Consider the following 20,558-nt stretch of genomic DNA (forward strand, 5'->3'; position numbering starts at 1 on the left):
AATTATGGCACATCCGGCAGCCCCCGACGCGACCGACGCTCGAGTTATATGACAGAGACTTGAACATAAACCTTCTGGAAATAGAGCAATTTATTAAGTCGACGTGATGTATTTTACTACGAGGTCTGTAACTAAATCAACTTCAATTTATCGTATAGTCTACATTCATAACATATACAGAAAACGGTGCACGAGATATGTTGAATTAGTTAAAAGGCCGATGAAAAACAGGCTCACTTGATGTTAAACAATCACAGTTCACAACTATCTAGAGATTAAGCCATAGATTCACAATCTTTTGTTGTCTTAAGGAGGTAATTGATAAAAAAGGAAAGGTCAAATATTAAAATGCAATATTAAATTGTCACAGACTTTAGGACTAGATTTATTTTATTTTCTTATCACTTTTATGAATTCTTTTTAGTATGGCAACCCATGACTTTCTTGCATATGTATATTTACAGTGGGTACTTAAAATTAGGTGAATACCTTTTTCTTTTCCCAATTCTTCCGTAGCTTTATTTTTCGATCAAAAATCAAATATTTACAAACATTAATTTTGCTAAAATTTTTACAAACTCAATTTCATTGACTACTTAAACTTAAAAGCTTAAGCGAGACTCAACTTTATTTAAGTTTACTCATGTTACTTTAAAGCTAAATATATTTAAATATAATAAACAACTCACTTGAGTACTGCACTCTGTTGTTTCAAACTTTTAAATACATTAACGGCTTCGTGTATACTTATGTTATGAGGAACATAAATTTGTTTAAAGTTTGTACTTTGATTAAATCCTTACTTTTCTTACTTAATGTTATAAATGCGAAAGTAACTCTGTATATCTCGCTTTCTTTTCTTTTCAGCCGATTATTATTGAAGGTGGCCTTAGTGACTCCCACAGAGATTAGTCCTTCCGCACCCTTGATCAGCACATCAGTCCATCTTAGGAGGCGTGTAGGTATCATTAATTAATTGCAAACAATCAAAACGAACGAGCGAAATCACGAAAAACGTAGTAGATTGCGTTATCGTTATCATTATCAATGAAGATGCGCACACGCAGCCAATTTGAGTAGCGATCGCAACACTGAAGGCTGCAGTCGCGCGCCTGCCGGCACACGAAACGGACGTGTCGTAACCTAGTCATAATAACACCGCGTGGCCGAACCGCGTGTTTGAAATTATCGCTATGGTGAGTGACGTGTTTTATAATTAGTGATAATAATGCCGATTTATAAACACAATGTAGTAACGATTATGTTTAATACGCTAGAAAAATTCAAGGTATTTTTATCGGCGAGAATAACGTGTGCATAAAACCGCGTGTCTAATTGCAATTTCTTCATGTGCGAAGACAATGCTTATGATTGTTGAGTTGTTTGGAAAATTTGTTACAGGCCATTTGTGTCGCCTGATTGTCGACATTAAACATATGAAGTGACACGATTATTATTTAAAAAAAACGATATTGTAACATAATCTTAGATTTTTGTAATATTTGACATATGATTGACATAAAAATTGCGTATTTTTAAATCGACATTGACTATCGAGAGTCTTATCTATATAATTATGTTCTTTGTTGAAAAATAAATTCTAACTATATAACAGATATGTTACTGTAAAAGCACAAACTCCGGTAAATATTAATATTATCCAGTAAAACCTAAGCTTTTTACTTTAACGGTATAAATGATGGTAAATTCTTGAAATTAACAAGATCACGTTGAGATCTTTACCAGAATTAGTTGGTTTTAGTTTTACCGGTAAATCCTAGAGTGTACCGTAATTCCGACAATGAAAATTTATATAATATATTAGGTCTATACGTAATTGTTAAGACTAACAAACCTGGCACTTTTAGTTACACATTGTGACTATTTTATTATCTCTCGTTTTAGTTTGCGGTTCACTTCTTTCTCGGTTAATTACCAACTTCCTTCTTAAAACTTTTGCCAAATATCTTTGGTTCAGCTTGGCATAGATTCATTGTTAAAAATTGTAACAAAAAAAAACGTCGAATGTACTCTACATTCCTCGTTTATGTTACAATTTTACACAACTGAATTTTCCATTTTTTTCAATTCTTTAAAAAGCAAACAGTGAAAGAATTTTTCAAATAGGTACGGTAGTTTCTGATCTTATTCAATGTAAACAAACAAACAAATAATCAATGTTTTCCTCTTTATAAATTTAGTATAGTGGATTAGAATGATAAATCTTATTAATATTATAAACGCAAATGTTTGGATGGACGTTTCTCCAAAACGTCTGCAGGGATCTTGCTGAAATTCGGCCTAGATGTAGAACACAGTCTGGAAATACTAATTAAGTTTTTGTAATTCCCCGTGGACGGAGTCGAGGGCGACTACTAGTAAATTATAAATTTATAACTAGGTAGGATACATGTAAATTACAATGTGAAGAAAGAAATCAAGTTTACAAAATTATAAACATATAAAGTAATTTTTTCTACAAATAATAATATTTTGTCGTATCGTCTTTCTACAATACGACAAAAATAATGGTTTATATTCTATATAATAATAGTTTATATATAAAAAACGCAACGCTTTAAAAACGTTGAATTAAGAAAAGATACACGGAAAGGCATTTGTTCTATTTGAAACTTTTTTAGCGCGTTAAAAATGCGCCCGTGCGAATGGGAGCTAACTTCTTTCGTTTTGATTTAAGACGTAGTGTTCAAGGAAATCGTTAACAAAGCGAATGAACATAGTATAAGTAGTGAGAACTCAAGAGAGAACTGGTCTTTACTGTGTTATACTCTAGTGACCAACTTATTTTCAGGTCAATAAATACTTAATTCGTGTTCGACTAAGCTATTTCGAATATTGAGATGCAAGTAACACTTGTTAGAGCGTCGATGGCTCAGGTATTAAGCACTTGACTGCAGTTCTTTGGTTCGAATCCCGGCAAGTATCAACGTGTTTTTCGATTTACGATTTCCATATGTACATTGATCAGACGTTCTTACGGTTAAGGAAAAATACAACCTGCACATAAATGCGAAGAAATTCAAAGATATGTGTGAAGTCAACCCGCACTGAGCCAGCGTTGACTATGGCCTAGTCACCCCTATGGTAGGGTAGGCTCCGGGCCCCTTAGTGGGGACGTTTAATGAGCTGATGATGAACACTTGTTAAAAGTTAAAATTCTCCTTTTGTTTTTGAGTACTTCATTCGCAAAAGCGTATATAATTTTAATTATAGGACGATAACGTCGTATAAAGAGTTTAAAAATATAACTATAAAGTTATATTTTTAAACATACACTACATTTCTTTTCATTTTTACAATGCCGTGTTTTACACATAATGTTAAATAACTTTAATAATTTTATTTCACGGTAAGTTCATACTTGAATCGTACTGGTAAAATTTAAGTGGCAATACATTCGTGAATGAAAAACCGCGTCAATTCTGTAAGTGCCATATTTTCTCTACTCTTGAACTTTATGTTGGAACGCAGGCAAGTTATTCCAGTCCTTTACGCTACAAAAACTACCAACCAACTTACTACGTATTAATAAGGGAAGGATGGAAACCACACCAGACTAAACGAGCACTGGGAGACGGGCAATGAAAAATTTAAATCGTGTTAATACAATACTCTTTACATCATTATAAAAGATCTTGGTTTCTCATCCATTAAACTATTTTTATTTTACAGTTTTACTTTTGACCTAACAGTTTTTATTTCAAATTAGCCGTCACCTGCGACTCCGTCCACGTGTAATTAAAAATACTTGATACGTAGTCTATGTATTCTTCCAGACTGTGTTCTACATCTGTGCCGTATTAAAATTAGTATTTTCTCTATTTAAGTATGTTACCTTTATTCTTATTTCCGTATTTTATGAATTCTTCATCTTTTCATTGTCTTTTATTTAGCTTACTAACTTATTGAATTGAATAGTATACATATAATTGCTAAAACTAATGACTGAAACTAGACAAAAGGCATTGAACTAAAAAAATGCTAATAAGTACAAAATAGAGATAACAACTCGGACATGGTAACAAGTTAAAAACTTTGCCTAACAACAAATGTACTAACAAACAACTAATTGAATCGTAAACTAACGCCTTTAGTACACTGCCCCGAACGCTAACCGAACCGAAAGAGATGCAATTTTGATGTGAACTCGGCATGAATTTGGTTTGTTCCAGTGAACAATTTAGCGTTTCATGTTCGCTTAATTTTCATTTTCTCGCTTTAATCTTGCTTGCAGTGTGCTAAGGGCTTAAGTAATTTGACGTACAATTTAGGGTTAAAAATGATATAGATTATAATCAAAATTTAGTTTTTTATATAAATATAGTTTTTTCTCGCGTCAATCTCATATTTTCTGTTATTCGCATCTTTAGAATTATGTCTGAAGACATATTTTATTAATCTTCTAGCTGTCGCACGCGACTCCGTCCGGTCGGTATTAAAAATATTAATAATTAGTAGGCTTTATGTTCTTCCAGACTATGTTCTAAATTCAAATTTCATCAAGATCCGTTGAACTGTTCCAGCAATACCTTCAAACAAACATTAAAACATCCATCCATTTAAACATAGCAAGATAAAAATTTGCAAATTACTTCTATTATAAAATACTAGCGGACCCGACAGACGTCCTGTCTACACGTCTTTTTGACACTGCGATGGTAGCGCCGTCTGTCGGATCCAATGTAAAACATTCCAAAATCAACAACTACTAACAAATTAAAAAATAATTAAAAAAACATTGTCCAGCGGACAAAATTGTGAATCTAAACCATTCCCAGATCCCCTTGAGCACACACAATTTCATCAAAATCGGTCCAGTCGTTTGAGAGAAGTTTAGTGACATACACACTCACAGAAGAATTATATATATAAAGATACGCGAAATTAATCCTTTCATTTTCTTTGATCAAATCTTAAAACATGTAAGAGTCGATATTAATTTGTTTTCTCATTACAAACTCTCAAAGGCAACTTCCGAAAGAGGCTTACAAACGATTTTCTCTTCGACATCCAATCACATGAATACAAATTATAAGTACTTGCTAAAGTATTAACTTCATATAAAATTATTAACAGTACTTCTCCATTTAACAATAAACAACACTTCAAAAACAAACGAACGACTTTCGTTTGTCTCTTATAAACGACAATAAAGAAATAAACTTTTAAACGACGTCATCTAACCTACTTCAAAATTATATTTAACAAGAAGTCATTTCAGATTTTTCTCTTACAATTTTTTACATCTCAAAATTTATGGAGTTGTTTAATAATTCTCGGATTTGTCCAAAAAAATGAACAGTAATTTTAGTAAAAGTATAAAAAAAGTAACAAATACTAACAACTATCATCTAAAAAAATATCTTAATTAACCCTTATGTTCATTTTGTATAGAATACCATACATACAACTTTATAAAAATATACGATCACTATAAAATAATTTTTAACTTAGGTTTTTTTATAATTTGTTTTTTCTTTTCTTCAAAAAAGAAATCTTGCTATAAAGGGTTAGGCAAATATATTCTTTAAATAAGAAATATATTAAGATATGTTTATTTAGGCTAAAATAATTAACACCTAAAATACCAGAAGTATGCCAAACTAGACTTTGGTCAGCCATTTTGTCGAGGTCAGCCATTCTCATTGCCACTAACGTTGTTGAATTTATAATAAACACTAATTGCAATAATTGCTTCGATAGTTTAACAATTTAATTTCCTCTTGTACAGTATTTTTTATCATATCGCAAATATTAGCTTTAGAAATTTACTGCATCGTTATATAGAAAATTTTGATAAACAAGAGACTGTTTTAACAGTGGATTAATTGCCGAAACTCTTGTTTAATAGTCATCTCTCTCATTTCCTTTGAAAAAAACAGGGATATGTATGTTTATGTAAAGGTCTTTAAGTAGGTGTAGGATTAATATATGAAACCAACAAACCCGCGCTGGGCCAGCGTGGTTGACTAAGGCCTAGTCGCTCCTAACTTAGGGTTGCCTCTGAGCCCCACAGTGGGGACGTACATATAGTGTGACGATATGAAAGCTGTACTAAGTGATTTAAATCACCATTATTTGAGTCTGAGTAAGGCGGTTAATCCTTTGGAATTATTAAATTCCTTTATCATATAATTCGCTTCATCTTAAGTATGTTACATATAGAGTTAAGATATAGAAGTAACGATAGTATATCTCGAATTGATAAAGAGCTTTATCTGGCTATCAGCATTAAGAAGCGTGTATGCGAAGGATTTTATAACGATTAGATTTAATTATGAATAAATATTTGTTTTTACATTGGAGTACTAGAGCAGAGAGTTGTAGAGTTTTAAATACATTACCAGATTTCATATCGAAAGGTTCTCTGTGTTAAAATAAAGATTTGATAAGACAAACTGAATCGAACTTGTAAAACATATTGTCACTAGCTGTCGCCTGCGATATTGTCCGCCCACAATTATACAAACGTAATATGTGTTTCTTCAGACTATGTTCCATATCTATGCCAAATTTCATAAAGATCTGTTGAGCCGTTTCGGAAGTACCTTCAAACAAACATCCATGTAAACTTTCGCATTTATAAGATTAGTAAGATTGATCTGATTCTCATTGAAAAACAAAAGAAAAATATTATGATATTAAAGTTTGTGACATTGTGAAGCGATAGACGTAAAATAAATTATTATTTCACAAAAATTGCTACGAATTTACTACGAATTTGAAATGGAACCTACGATCAGTATTGTTAAAGCTGGATACTTATACTGTTTCACTATATCGGCTATAATTATACATTATCGTTTATATTTGTACGCTCCAATTTACAGGATCGTATGTATAAACGTCATCTTTGTATGACGAATATGCGACAGAAATTAATATAAATTAGTACGCCAATATAAACGCAATAAAACTAGCTGCCGTTTAGATTTACAACATAATTAGAACAACAATACTATGACTTTAATTTTAATTACAAGATTATATTCTTTGTATTCTGTAGTTTTTTTATGGACGAAAACTTAATACTTTCAATTTCTACCAAGTCTTTACTAAACAAACAATATTTTATCTTATCTTACTTCTTACTAATATTATAAATGCGAATTTTTAGGATGGATGTTTGTTTGAAGGCATCATTAGAACGGCTCAAGGTATAATAAGTCCCTGAAATTTAGCATAGATGCGGAATATAGTCTGGAAGAACACATAGGCTATTGAAAAGTTTTTTTTTTAATCCGCACGGACGGCGTCTCCGGCGACATATCAATTTAAAATTTGTTTTTACTTGTGTATGAAATAAGACATTTCTTTTTTTATATTACATACAGACACTCCAATTTTAATATACGTATATACTATATCATTTATAGTATGTAGTGTTTGTGAAACTTCTCTACTTCTAGTTCATAGAACGAAGTCTGCTTTGAACTTCAAACTCATCTGCCAAGACCGCGGAGTAAGCAATTTGTCGGCTGACTATTGGCAATTTCTAACTATAGTTACATCGCAATATTTCCTCGTCATGTTGCAACGTTAGTTAAGAACCCTTATTTTTCTTTACATTGTACAGTTCAAGACACAGAAATAGTAGTGGTAGTAAAAAAAGCGTAAAAAAATACTTGGCTGTTTTTTAATAAGAGGAAATAAAACAAATAATTTATTTTGTATCCCACATACTTCTTAAGCAATAAAATATTCATTAAGGTAGCACATTAAATTAACAAATTTCCGATATCAGTTATTAATTTTCTATTAAATTTGAAAATAATATATCATACATCATCATCCTGTCCATATCCCTATTGAGGGTCGGCACAGTATGTACTACTCCTCCATACATCTCTATCAGTGGTCATATCTGAATCTGCGCATATCCACTTTCACACAGTCATTCCATACTTTTTTTGGTCTTCCTCTACCTTTGTAGCCATCCACATTCAATCTTATTACTTTTTTGCTCATATCATCATGCCTCCACATAACATGACCAAACCACGTTAATCTTTTACTCCTCAATTTCTTGATCACTGGCGCTACTTTCAAACTTCCTGTTATATACACATTTTTATATATGTATTATATATCATAATAAACATCATAAAGTATAATAATTATAAAACAAAGTAGTTCAATCTTGATTCAAACTGCTTCATTAATTAATGAATGTCTTTAAAGACAAGCAATATAGAATTTAAAATGAAACCCAGATCACCGAAAGGTTTTTAGTGAATCAAGTGTCAGAACACCCTGTTTGACCCCCAAGGCCACAAAGAAAAAACTATAAACATTATAAAACTATATAAACATTTAATTCCCACAATAGAATTATTACACTGTATTATACTCCATAAACCTGTTTGAAATAAGAGCTTAGCCTGTAATGGTTTTCCTGAGAAACGAGTATTACAGGTCGACATTGGCATAGTGAACAATTAGTGCAACTTCCATATACATCAAGATTACATGCATATGTCCATCACTACAGCCATGAGTTCACACTATAGATACGTATCTATAGTGTGATGTTCACATACATATTGTTATAACTAAAACGTTTCAGAATAAGTTTTGATAAAATATTGGTATGAAGTTCTAAGGACGTTACATCTGAAAAACCTTTTTTTCTTTATCAAGTATAACTATCGCCCGTGATTCCGTTCGCGAGGAATTACAATAAAAACTTAAAAAGTAGCCTATGCGTTTTTACCGACTATGTTCTGCAACTATGCCAAATTTCACCGAAATCTGTTGAACCGTCCCGGAGATATCTTCAAACAAACATCCATCTATCTAAACTTTGGCATTTATAATATTAGTAAGATTTATACGCATGAGTTCAGGTGATCTAGTTAATTAATAAAAAATAATATTTTGAACTTTTTAATATTATCTCATAAACAATATTATGGAATAATTCAAATAAATAACAAGTCGAAACTAATTAATAAGCGAAAACAATCTAGAACTTGTAGTAAATTTTCAACTTTCGAAAACTGTCAAGTAGTTTCCATTGTTAAAGTTGAGCCGAGAAAATGTAGAAGTGTTAATTTTAAGTTTAAATGATTTATACTTTCATTAACAAGTTATAAATTAATTAATAATGACCTGAACATAGTTAATCTATAGATGGAGTGTTTTATAAAAGATATTAAATCGAGGGTCGATTTTGAAATGTCATTCTGTATGGAAAGTGGCAACACTGAGGAAATTAGTCAAACAAAAGGTCTCCGGAGGTCTTTTCTTCTCCTCACTTCTGTGCTCGGGATATGTAAATGTTCAGCATAGCAAATGTAGCATAAAATAAATAAATATTACAGCTTTATTTCCAAAAGAATCTTGTATTTTTTTACATTGATAGGGAGGCGCTAGTGAGCTATAATCTTACTAATATTATAAATGCGAATGTTTAGATGGATGGATGTTTATTTGAAGGTACCTTCCGAATACATAGGCTTATTATGTTTTTTAAATTCGCGGTGACGGAGTCGCGGGCAACCACTAGTCTATCATAATGTAATATGACTTACCAAGTCAGATTCTTGGTCTATATTCAAAGGGTGGGCGTAGGAACTTATCAAACTATATGATTATTGCGGTTAACCAAATATAGTAGAGTTGTTTGAATTAATTCATTTGTTCATATTCCTCAGGTGTATGACAGTTTGTTCAGTTGGAAATGTTATATTGTTTAGATAACAAATGTCAACATGAAAAAGTCACAACTTCTTTACTTAAAACAGTTGACTAACGAAAATGGATAACTAGTAATTATTGGTATTATATGTGAGTATTATGAAATTCCCCTTTCTAATTGCATTTTAATACCTAATATTGAGTAGGTAGAGACTTAAGCTTATTATAAAACTAGCTGTGTCCTTCGATTACGCCTGCGCGCCATAAAAAAAGTTTATAAGTAGTCTATGTGTTCTTCCACACTATGTTCTACATGTGTGCCAAATTTTATTAAAATCCGTTGAGGCGTTTGGGATACCTTCTAACAAACAAACATCCATTCATGTAATCATTCGTGTTTATAACATTAGTAAGATGCCACAAGTATTTTTTTATCTTACTCGGAACTTTAGAGGAAAAATATTTGCGACCATGATTAAATATATTATGAATATTTTTGTATAGTAGTAAATACGTTGAACGAATCTTGAATTCATTGGAATTTGTTTATGTAAATGTACTCTAACAAGTTGTGAAAGTGCTCTTCAAAAATACATTTCACAGGCCGGGAAAAAATCAACGCGGTGCTCCTACTTTCTAACTACATTTTTACCTTTATATTTCATTCCCGATCATAAAGGTAAAATATAGATGTTTATTTAGTAAAGTATATGTAAAACAACGTTTTTACAATTACTAATGTAAATGTTCGATTCAAGTAATTTTTTTTTTTATTTATTTAACAATACAATTTTGAATACAAATAAACATATGTTTAACGCTAAATAAACCTCATTCGTTTGGTATAAGCGTTAAGGTCTTCTGGACAAAAATATTTTGAGCTTGCACTTTATGTTTTTTCGTGAAATACATTTAATTAAATCTGAGGGTAGTTCGTTCACCAATCTAGGAACGATGTAACTTGCAGTGCGATCACCGTGTACATTTTTTGCGCCGACGGTACGAAACTGGTTTAGAGTTAATTAATCTTACTACTTACTAATATAAGTGCGAACGTTTAGATGGATGGATGTGTTAGAAGGTATGTCCGGAACGACTCAACGGATCTTTGCGAAATTTCGCACAGATATAGAACATAGTCTGGAAGAACACTTATGCTACTTATTAAGTTTTTTTTTTAATTCCGTGCGGAGGTAGCCCCGGGCGACAACTAGTAAAATATAATTGTACAAAAATAAAAAGCTTATCTTAGCCAAAGTCTAACTGTGGATTTTCTATCGAAATTTTTTAAGAAAAACATATTGTTGTCACTGTATGTTTTTTAACTTTTTTGCAAAAATAATGTCTGTAAAAACCGACTGTTAGAGATTAGTTATAATTAGCAACCGTCGTCAATTCGATATTACCGGATGCAGATACATTACATACTCCGCCGGCGTAGCTTCTCAAACTTGCCTAATTATAATTTCTACTCACAGCCAACGCTAATTACGTTCCTGGAAGTATAAATGAACGTATATACATGTATAGATCGTCTCTTATTGTCATTAATGTCTGGTATAATCCCTTAGCGTTGGTTTCTGAGACTGAAAACTCTTTGTAAAACATATCTTTAACAAAACAGAGATAACATGTTTTTGAGATTTTGTTGATTTCAGAAACCGACGGTAAGCGGTTTTCAACATCTTTAACGAACAATTATTGCTTTATTTTTTACAATTTAAATCCTTAAATATATTTTCTTTATCTCTTACACATCTGCGTAAGTATTATCATGTTGAAGTATAATTTTTATGATATTAAACATTTGTGTCCTCATTCATCTTTTCGCGACATAATTATGTCGTATTTTAGTAGCAGATTTAAGTCAATGCCGCTGTTTTCTAAAACCAAAATCTCTATATAAAACGTATCGTCATCCCTGTCATTATCTTAGAAAAAACGGAGATAACAATATGTTTTAAACAGAGATTTTGGTCTCAGACAGCCACGGTTAATGTTGTTAAACAATACGCATTCACGATTTAAAATCTATACTAATATTATAAAGCGGAAGAGTTTGTTTGTTTGTTTAAACGCTAATCTCAGGAACTACTGGTCTGATTTGAAAAATTCTTTTTTTGTTGGACAGTCCACTTATAGAGGAAGGCTTTAGGGTATATAAAATTACGCAGCGATCAATAGTTTTTTTTATTCCACGCGGAAGGAGTCGCGGGCGACAGCTAGTAATTTATACATCGTCTATCATCAAACTTAACTTAATATAAAAACAATACTTTAATTCCGTGATAAGGCCCATTTGACTTTCAAAAAACTTGCTGATTACTAAAAATTCAATAATACTATAATGCGATCCAATTTCTCTTTAAAAACAAGTTTGATTTAACAGTTTATCTTTCACTGAAAAATAATTGCTTTTGATGACACCAATTGGGAGTAAATTGAGAAATTTGACCTTTAATAAAATCTGTTATTAACACAATTTGATGTTTACTTTCAAATATTAATCTTAAACGTTTAAGACAATTATCGGCAATAATATGTATTTGAAACGGATATAAAATAGAATCAACATATTTATTTAAACCAGTATTATGAGTGTTAAACCTCGGATTTTAACATGTTAAAATATATTATATTTAACAGTTAAATCTCTATATATATATATAAAAGAAAATCGTGTTAGTTACACTATTTATAATTCAAGAACAGCTTTACCGATATGGCTGAAAATTCGTGAGGAGGTAGCTTAGAGCCAGGAGACAGACATAGGATACTAATATTTAATTTACTTTAAAATAATTTAACTTACTAATATTATAAATGCAAATGTTTAGATGGATATGATGTGGATGGATAGATGGGTGTTTGAAGATATCTCTAGAACGGCTGAACGGATCTCGATTAAGTTTGGCATACGTATCGAACATAGTATAAAAGAACACATAAGCTACACTAATTAAGTTTTTATATAATATATATAAAACCACTTGACTTGCAATCTGCAGGTCCTGGGTTCGAATCCTGCCAATGTGATTTCCGATTTACACATGTACATTTATCCGACGTTCTTACGGTGAAGGAAAACATCGTGATGCAACCTGCACATATCTGAGAAGAAATTCAAAGATATGTGTGAAGTCAACCATCCCGCACTTGGCCAGCGTGGTTGACTATGGCCTAATCACCCTAAACTTAGGGTAGGCTCCGAGCCCCTTGGTGGGGACGTATAGTGAGCTGATGATGATGATAATGAGATACTAGCTAGGGATAGAGAGTCAAAGACAATGATTGTTTGAATATTTTTTACGCCCATTTCATCAGTGGAAACTCACGTAGAGAGCGCAATAAAACTGGATATAACGTTTCAGCCTCGGTTTTTATTGATCGCGCTATCAGAGTCACGGCCAGTCGCTATTACACCTGCATCATTATCTAGGACTGCACAAATTATCCTATCATTATGCGCAACTATAATCATTTCATCAAAATCAATACAGTCCTTAGGCCGTCACAAATCTACAAGCCCACAAAAAAAAACATATCATTATATGTTTTTTTTTGTATGTGGGCCATTGCACGAAACTAGCAAATTGTTTTTTACAGACACACTACAAAAACGTTCTTTATTTAAAATGATTATTATAATCTACACAAACATTTATTTAAACAGTCGAGCGTGAAATAATACATTTCATAAACGTTACGTTGCATTTTTACATATACATACTAACAAAGAACATATAACATGTAATACTATTATCGTAGATTCCTACTAATAAAACACCAGTATAAAAACATAGTATTATCTCTATATTTTCACAGAGAATGAGCGTGACGACATTTACAATTTTTTTATAGTAATTACAGCGGTGGAAGGCGATTATGACACATCATCTAAATCTAAACTCTACTAAGATAACTAAGATTTTATACGTATTTAAAATAATGCTTGATATAATTATATTATGTCAAATAATATTTAGAATGTGATTATTTGATAATCCATTTTCGAATACAAGATATGAAGACACAATCGAGCCTTTGGTGTGTTGATGGATGAGTGAGTTGGCCAAAATATTTTTTAAATTGAAAATAATTACAGTAATATTAAAGGAAGGCAGACTTGACTTTTATATAAATGCTATAATGAGCTTTAACTTTTAATCATCATGATTAGCTCACTACACGTCCCCACCGAGGGACTCGGAGCCCACCCTAAGTTAGGGGTGATTTAACTTTTAATAATTGATTCAATAGCCTTTAACATCGTAATTATCAGAGATAATTCATAGCAAATGAAAGATCTGGCATTTGTTTTGTTGCTTACAAAAAATATATTCTTGCTAAACTATGTAACTTTGTAAGAAGCGCTTTCTCTCGATGCATTAGGTTGCAGCAATTTCTAATCACCTGCAATCTTAAAGGGATTTAACTCACGAACAATCTGTAATTAAAATAGGAGATGCAATAAAGATCGCGTCGCTTCACTTCCACAGCGAAGACTCGAGCCAATTCTGAAGAGATTTCCCAACTGTCACAACTTTAATTGCCAAGAAATCGGATTATGAATCTTTAGAAGATTTTCACTTTAATTAATATTGTTACATTAATAATTTAATAAAATATTTATTGAAAACCCACTGTAAAATTAAAATTAAAAATAAAAATGTCAAAATAACATTTTATCAAAATGGCGGATATTTTAAGATGCAATTGATTAACAATTATAGTTTTATTTGTTTTCTGTTGGGTGGACGTGAAGAAAGTAATAAGTAGGAGACATATCGATGACAGATACTTACATATATGTAGGTCATACGGAAAGCAGGATAAGATGCATCGATCTGCGGCCGGCGCGAGGGAATCTCGACGTCTCCCGCCAGACGGCCATCTTGTTTCCAACATTGATTCAGCTTGTTTATACCTAGTTCATGCAACTTTATATCTTTATTAACATAAGGTACATAACACAAATATACTTTGTTAGTTGTTTGATTTTTTTACTATAAATACGTACATTGTATTTAAACGAATATTTTAATAGACTAGTGTTTAAAAAAATGTATCTTTGTTACTTTTAAATAATGTTATGGGCGTTGCAATATAAAAAAATATGATTTATCATATTCCAAATTTCTTTATCCATCGAAAACTGTAATTATATAACCAAACTTTCATATAAAACGGTATTTTTCGGTGTACTTTAAAGACTTATGCGAACGACAGTTCATTACGTGTTGCAATGGCTTGGGTAATTGCAAAGTGTAAATCGTGCGCCAAATATCGCATATTGAGCACGGCCCGGCTCGACAACACTCCACGGGGACTGTAAATGAACCTCATGTCACTACGTCACGTGACTGAACACTTAAATGACTGTGGCTTTGCACTGTCAAAAGACTTGCATAAAAACATATTATCATATATCTCATTGTCTTTGGAAAACATAGACAACAATATTTTTTTTATACATACGTTACTGTAGTTTACGGTAAGAACGCTGTCAATCCAGTCTACCGTCTATATATATTACATGTAAGTAAAAAAAAAATAAGACCAACCTGCATGCAAAACCTTACGATCAAATAAAAAATTTCAAAATCGGAGCACCAGGGTCGGAGTTACGCGGTAACATATATAAAAAAACATACAGACGAATCGATAACCTCCTTCTTTTTAAAGTCGGCTAAGAATATAGCCTTGGTTGCTGTTACAAAAAATATGAAATTAGTATAAAGTTTATTGATTTAAAGACACGTCATCACGGAAATGATAATCCGTATAAAATATGCTTAAACCAAATGATGAGCAAAAAAATATTTTACATATTCAGTACCTATATTTTTATGCTATATTTTAAGAGCATATAAAGACTTAAATTCTAAGATTGTCCATTATAAAATTGTTAATCCTTCATTAATAATTCTGGCCGTTCTACTGTATACATAGCTCTATGTACATATCGGAAAAGTACAAAGGAAATACGTCAGTTTATATCGCAGCAGATAGTAATCAGTGGCAGTTAACGACTGCCATAGACTTAATATTGTTGACTAGAAATAATATTCAAAACGTGTTGTTAAATTTTTCCTTAAGCCACACCTGTCTGATAGATCGTTAACACGACCTAAACTTGAATAATTTATTTCTAGTAACACGCGATCTGGTTAACATAATAAACAGATATATTGTTCAATTAATGTATTTATGGACATTTAATGTCAAATTGTGTTCAAAAAATTCACTTTGTATACTATTTTGGGATCAGTAAAATAAATCATTAAAAATTTATATACTAATATGCGAATGTATGTTTATTAGTTATCTCCAGAAAGGCTACATGAATCTTGCTGTAAGTTGGCATAGATGTTAACATAGTCTTGTAGAACACATGTTACTAATTAATTTTTTTTTAATTCAGCGCAGATGGAGTCGCTTGCGACAGCTAGTCATCTATAAACTGATTACCCTTTCTATTTTAGAAGTCAAAAGTTTTCATTTGTTAATTAAAAAACTTACAGTATCACGGGAATTAACATTTCCCAATTCCATACTTTTTACGTAAATTCATTGTTAACTTTGTAACCGAAATAGACGCCGAGACGCTTAAGTTGAAGCCGTAGAAAAGCTTAATTAAACACAGAATGAGCTAACGAATTGTGTTTAAAAATAACTACGGAAAGCTTTTAAAAAGTGTTTTATAACAACGATAAAGTATTAGTTTTTTCAAGCTTATTAAACATAATTAAATATAAACGGCAACACAATTTATCCTATGTCTGTCGACTACTTTCGACAAAAATTAGTTGGTGCCGGATACATTGCGTCTATTTTAGCCGTTTATATGTTTATAATGTGTTCACGTTATAGTAAGCATACAAACATTAATTGTATATTAGAAGCTATATAAAAAGGTTCTCTAGCAGTGTTGCATATGAAATATGTATAACTCATCATCGTATGCCCTTATTCCTACGGAGGGTCGGCAAAATATGTACGACTCCTCCATACATCTCTATCAACAGACATATCTGAATTCACCTCCTTCGTACGCGTATCCTCTTTCGCAAAATCCATCCTTTAGTCTTCCTCTTCCTTTGAATACACATCGAAGACTTTGGCAATTAAATCAGACTTGCTTATAAGAAACAATTCCAAAGTTATACAAAGTTTTTAGAAAATAACTGTTGAATATTTGGAAGTTAATAATCAAAAACATTCAAACATCACCTGAATATTCAACGGTAAAGTATGCACCTTACAAATGATTCCAAGAAATGCAGGTAACGTTACATTTTCAATGAAATAACATCATCGTGTTACTCAATTACATCCTTCTTTGAACATCATAAAGGTGTCAATTATACAAACCGGTGTCATTGACATAAAATAACGACAATAAAAAAATATATTCGACTCTCAAAGGCATATTGTTTTGTTACTGAACGTAATTGTGAAGTAACCGTGGGTTGTTGTGATAAATCCCTGCTTAAAAAATATTGCTATCTCTGTTTTGTCAAAGGTGAAAGACAAGGATGACGATATGTTTTATGCAGAAGTTATGGTCTCAGAAATCAATGGTTAGAAGTACAATGAAATATAGCATAAAAATGTTTACCTCATTCATACTTGAAAGTTAACCAGTATATTATAAATGAGCAATAAACTCACTTCCTAGTTTTTTTTTTTTTTAATTCACAAAATACTCAAACGGGCTCTATTCAACTCTATTCAAACGGGCGTATGCTTGTAATGAAAGTAGATTTATTAACAGTAATTAATTTTATACAAAAATATATTCTTCGTGAAACGTCTTGACCTTTTTGTATGAAATATTATATACAAATTTAGTCTTAAAATCGGCTTCTATCTATATCTTGATCCCGTGCGGACGGAGACGCAAGCGACAGCTAGAATTTTATAGGATTCTTTTTTGTTTTCGTACAGATAAAACATAACGTTAAAATTATTAACAATTAACTTTGTATAAGTATTGCGAAGGAACATCTTTCAAAAATTACTAGAACAGAAAACCTATAATTAATTTTTACTTTCAATGCGTTATTCTTGGTATGCGAAATAAATAAGAGTCGTGCAGATTACTCCTACGTTATCAGAACCACAAAATGATGTCATACTTTAACAGTAAAATTATCTCTGAGGAATAACTCATAAAATCGGGAAGTCCGTTGCATTTTGTCGGCGATGTATTTTTATAAACGTACAGTCTATTCTCGTTTAGATTTAATTAAGCTAGACCAGGCTAAAATGTTAGTCGCCAACGCTCGCTTTAACCAATTTAGCTCGATTATAATTAAAAATATGATCGATATTATGCAAATTTTTAAATATTATCTTACCTCTTTCTAATATTATATTTCCAAACCACGACTTAGGGACCTTCAAGAAGCGAGCATAGCATTTCCTTGAAGACCAGCAACGCATCTGCAGTTCCTTTGGTGTTGCAGATGTCCATAGGTGTCGTTGATCACCTCGGTGTTCCTGTCGCTCGTTTTCCCCCTTCTCTTATAAAAATTTTTATTAAAAATGCGAATGTTTAGATGGATAGATGGCTGTTTTTTTGAAAGGTAACTCCAAAACCTTTAAACGGAATTCGATGAAATTTGGAACAGATGTAGAGCACAGTCTGAAAGAACTTATAGGTTACTTATAAGGTTTTTTTATGATTCCGCGCTGACATCGCGGGCGACAGCTAGTATGTTTTTTTTTGTTATTCTGTATCATATAACCTTTATGGGGATCTCCAGTGCCGCAATACAAATACAATATTGCCTGTCATTATTGTGTCCTTTTTCAAAGAGAAAGAAAGACTCTACAATACATTTTGTATGGATATTTCTGCAATGACCACATTGTACGGTTGTGGTTTTTGTTAACTCACATAATACGAGTAACTGAAGTCACACTCAACTTTTTTATTGGATAATAGCCTCATAGAGGACAATAATCATTGAGCAGTTAAAGTGGTATTGAGTCCATCTTTGCCTCTATACTCATGTATTGAACTTTTGTTAACTATTTAAGATGTATAGAAAAAGAATAGTATTTAAGATTTAGGGTTACCAAAGAAAAATATTCTTTGTAATTGATTTAAGAAAACAATTGCTACAAGAATTTTAATTCGATAACTTAGCTTCTTACTATCAAGTGGGTTTGTGGTCAAGCACTGGTTTATAAGTTATTAAAAAAAAATAAAAAAACATGTTGCTTGTTCCGTCTGATGAGTGTGCGCCCGGAGGCCTAATTTAGTCCTCTTTCCCTTCCCACTCTTTTTATTATAAGGAAAGAATGGGAAGTGGAAGTGGACCATGGACCATGAGAGGATGCATGGAAATGTTTTCTTTCTGTGCATCTTCTCCTCCGTCGATTAAAGATAGGCAACGCATATGCAATTGCGCATGTCTATGGGCAACGGTCACTTCGCTATTTCAGCGATTTCAGGTGGCCGCTCGCTCGTTTGCCACCTTATGATATATAAAAAATATATATCCTGTTACTATCATTGTATGACAATTATGACAATAGAAAAATAACGTATTTTTTTTTATTTCAGGCGTTCTACACTCTCGTAGTGTTCCTGTTTGCCGCTGTAGCGCTAGTGTCGAGTAGTGTTGTGCAAGCGCCGGGCAATGGCAACTTCGAATTGCTCATTTTACACAACAATGATATGCATGCCCGCTTCGAGCAGACGTCCCAGCTTAGTGGGGCTTGTACTACCGCTGATAGAGAAGCTGGAAAATGCTACGGAGGATTCCCGAGAGTAGCTCACGTGTAAGTTAATAAGACACATCACGATTAGCTTTTTTGAGCTATATAAAAAATCACATCTACCGCATCACTGCAGGCAGGTGTACCGAAATGTCACCCTTAAAATGCCTAGTTGTGGTAAGAATCCTCTTTCTTACATGCTTTCTGTTAGTAAAAATCACAAATAATTAAAATTTTATTTCAATTTGCTAAATAACAAACATTTGGATTGTGCAAGACTGGTTATCTCATGCGTATTTTAAGTTTTTATAGACGTTTTGTTATAATATTATACAATTACAGTAGTTTAAATATGACGGCACGTGATCTTAAACCATGTTACATTATGCTAGTATAAAATATTAAATAAAAAATTCGTATAATTCAATTGTTTTTCCACATAAAAATTGTTTACTCATCCTAAATTCGATTTGCAGTGTACACAACGGTACTGCAAACAAAGCCCACTTTATTGCAAATTGGAACAACGGACGCCGATCAACTTACAGTTTAGACGCGGAATATTACGTTATTTTGTTTTTCGTTCTTGTACTATGTACACATAATATAAACAAAACCTTTTCTTTGTATATTAATGTTAACAAAAGAGTTAAATTAACGGGATAATTAAATTCATCTTAGTTAAATTAAACTTAATAATGAAAAAGTTGCTTGGATTTGTACGAATACAAACCTTATACAAACATGTATTTTTAGATATTAGAATCCTTTGACGCGAATAGCGCGCTTTCGTTAACAAGTCAAGTGTCAGAATAAATAGTGAGGGGACATACACGTCGATATTTTAATAAGGCTAGTGTTGTGCCGATACATCTGCAGTGTCAGATTTTCTTACTAACAGTTTGAACAAATGTTTTGATAGAAAATACAATTTAAAAAGGACTATATAAATCCTTTCCATTAACATATTAAATTGTAAACAAAGTTTCTCTTTAAAAATGCTGCCCTTTGTATCAGAATTTATTTATTGTAGATCAAACAAAATACCTTTAAATTAGGACAAAGGATTAAATTAGGGTAATAGGCAAACGGAACAGTTACTTTTTCCATTTTCATTTCAATCCTTACGATCCACTTCGGCCTTCACCTATCCCGATCCAATTTAT

General features: G+C 32.0%; 1 protein-coding gene across 1 annotated transcript in view; it reads left to right on the forward strand.

Moving 5' to 3' along the window:
- The first annotated feature begins 1,060 nt into the window (after positions 1-1,060).
- Positions 1,061-20,558, forward strand: part of LOC106126717 (uncharacterized) — a 33,687-nt gene continuing 14,189 nt past the window's right edge. The window contains exons 1-2 of the mRNA XM_013324517.1: positions 1,061-1,196; positions 19,238-19,455. Of these exons, the coding sequence (XP_013179971.1) occupies positions 1,194-1,196; positions 19,238-19,455 (221 nt within the window). The 5' untranslated portion in view covers positions 1,061-1,193. The remainder of the gene's footprint in view (positions 1,197-19,237; positions 19,456-20,558) is intronic.

Source organism: Papilio xuthus, unplaced genomic scaffold (assembly GCF_000836235.2).
Source record: "Papilio xuthus unplaced genomic scaffold, Pxut_1.1 DF824992.1, whole genome shotgun sequence".
In the NCBI taxonomy this organism is placed as follows: domain Eukaryota; kingdom Metazoa; phylum Arthropoda; class Insecta; order Lepidoptera; family Papilionidae; genus Papilio; species Papilio xuthus.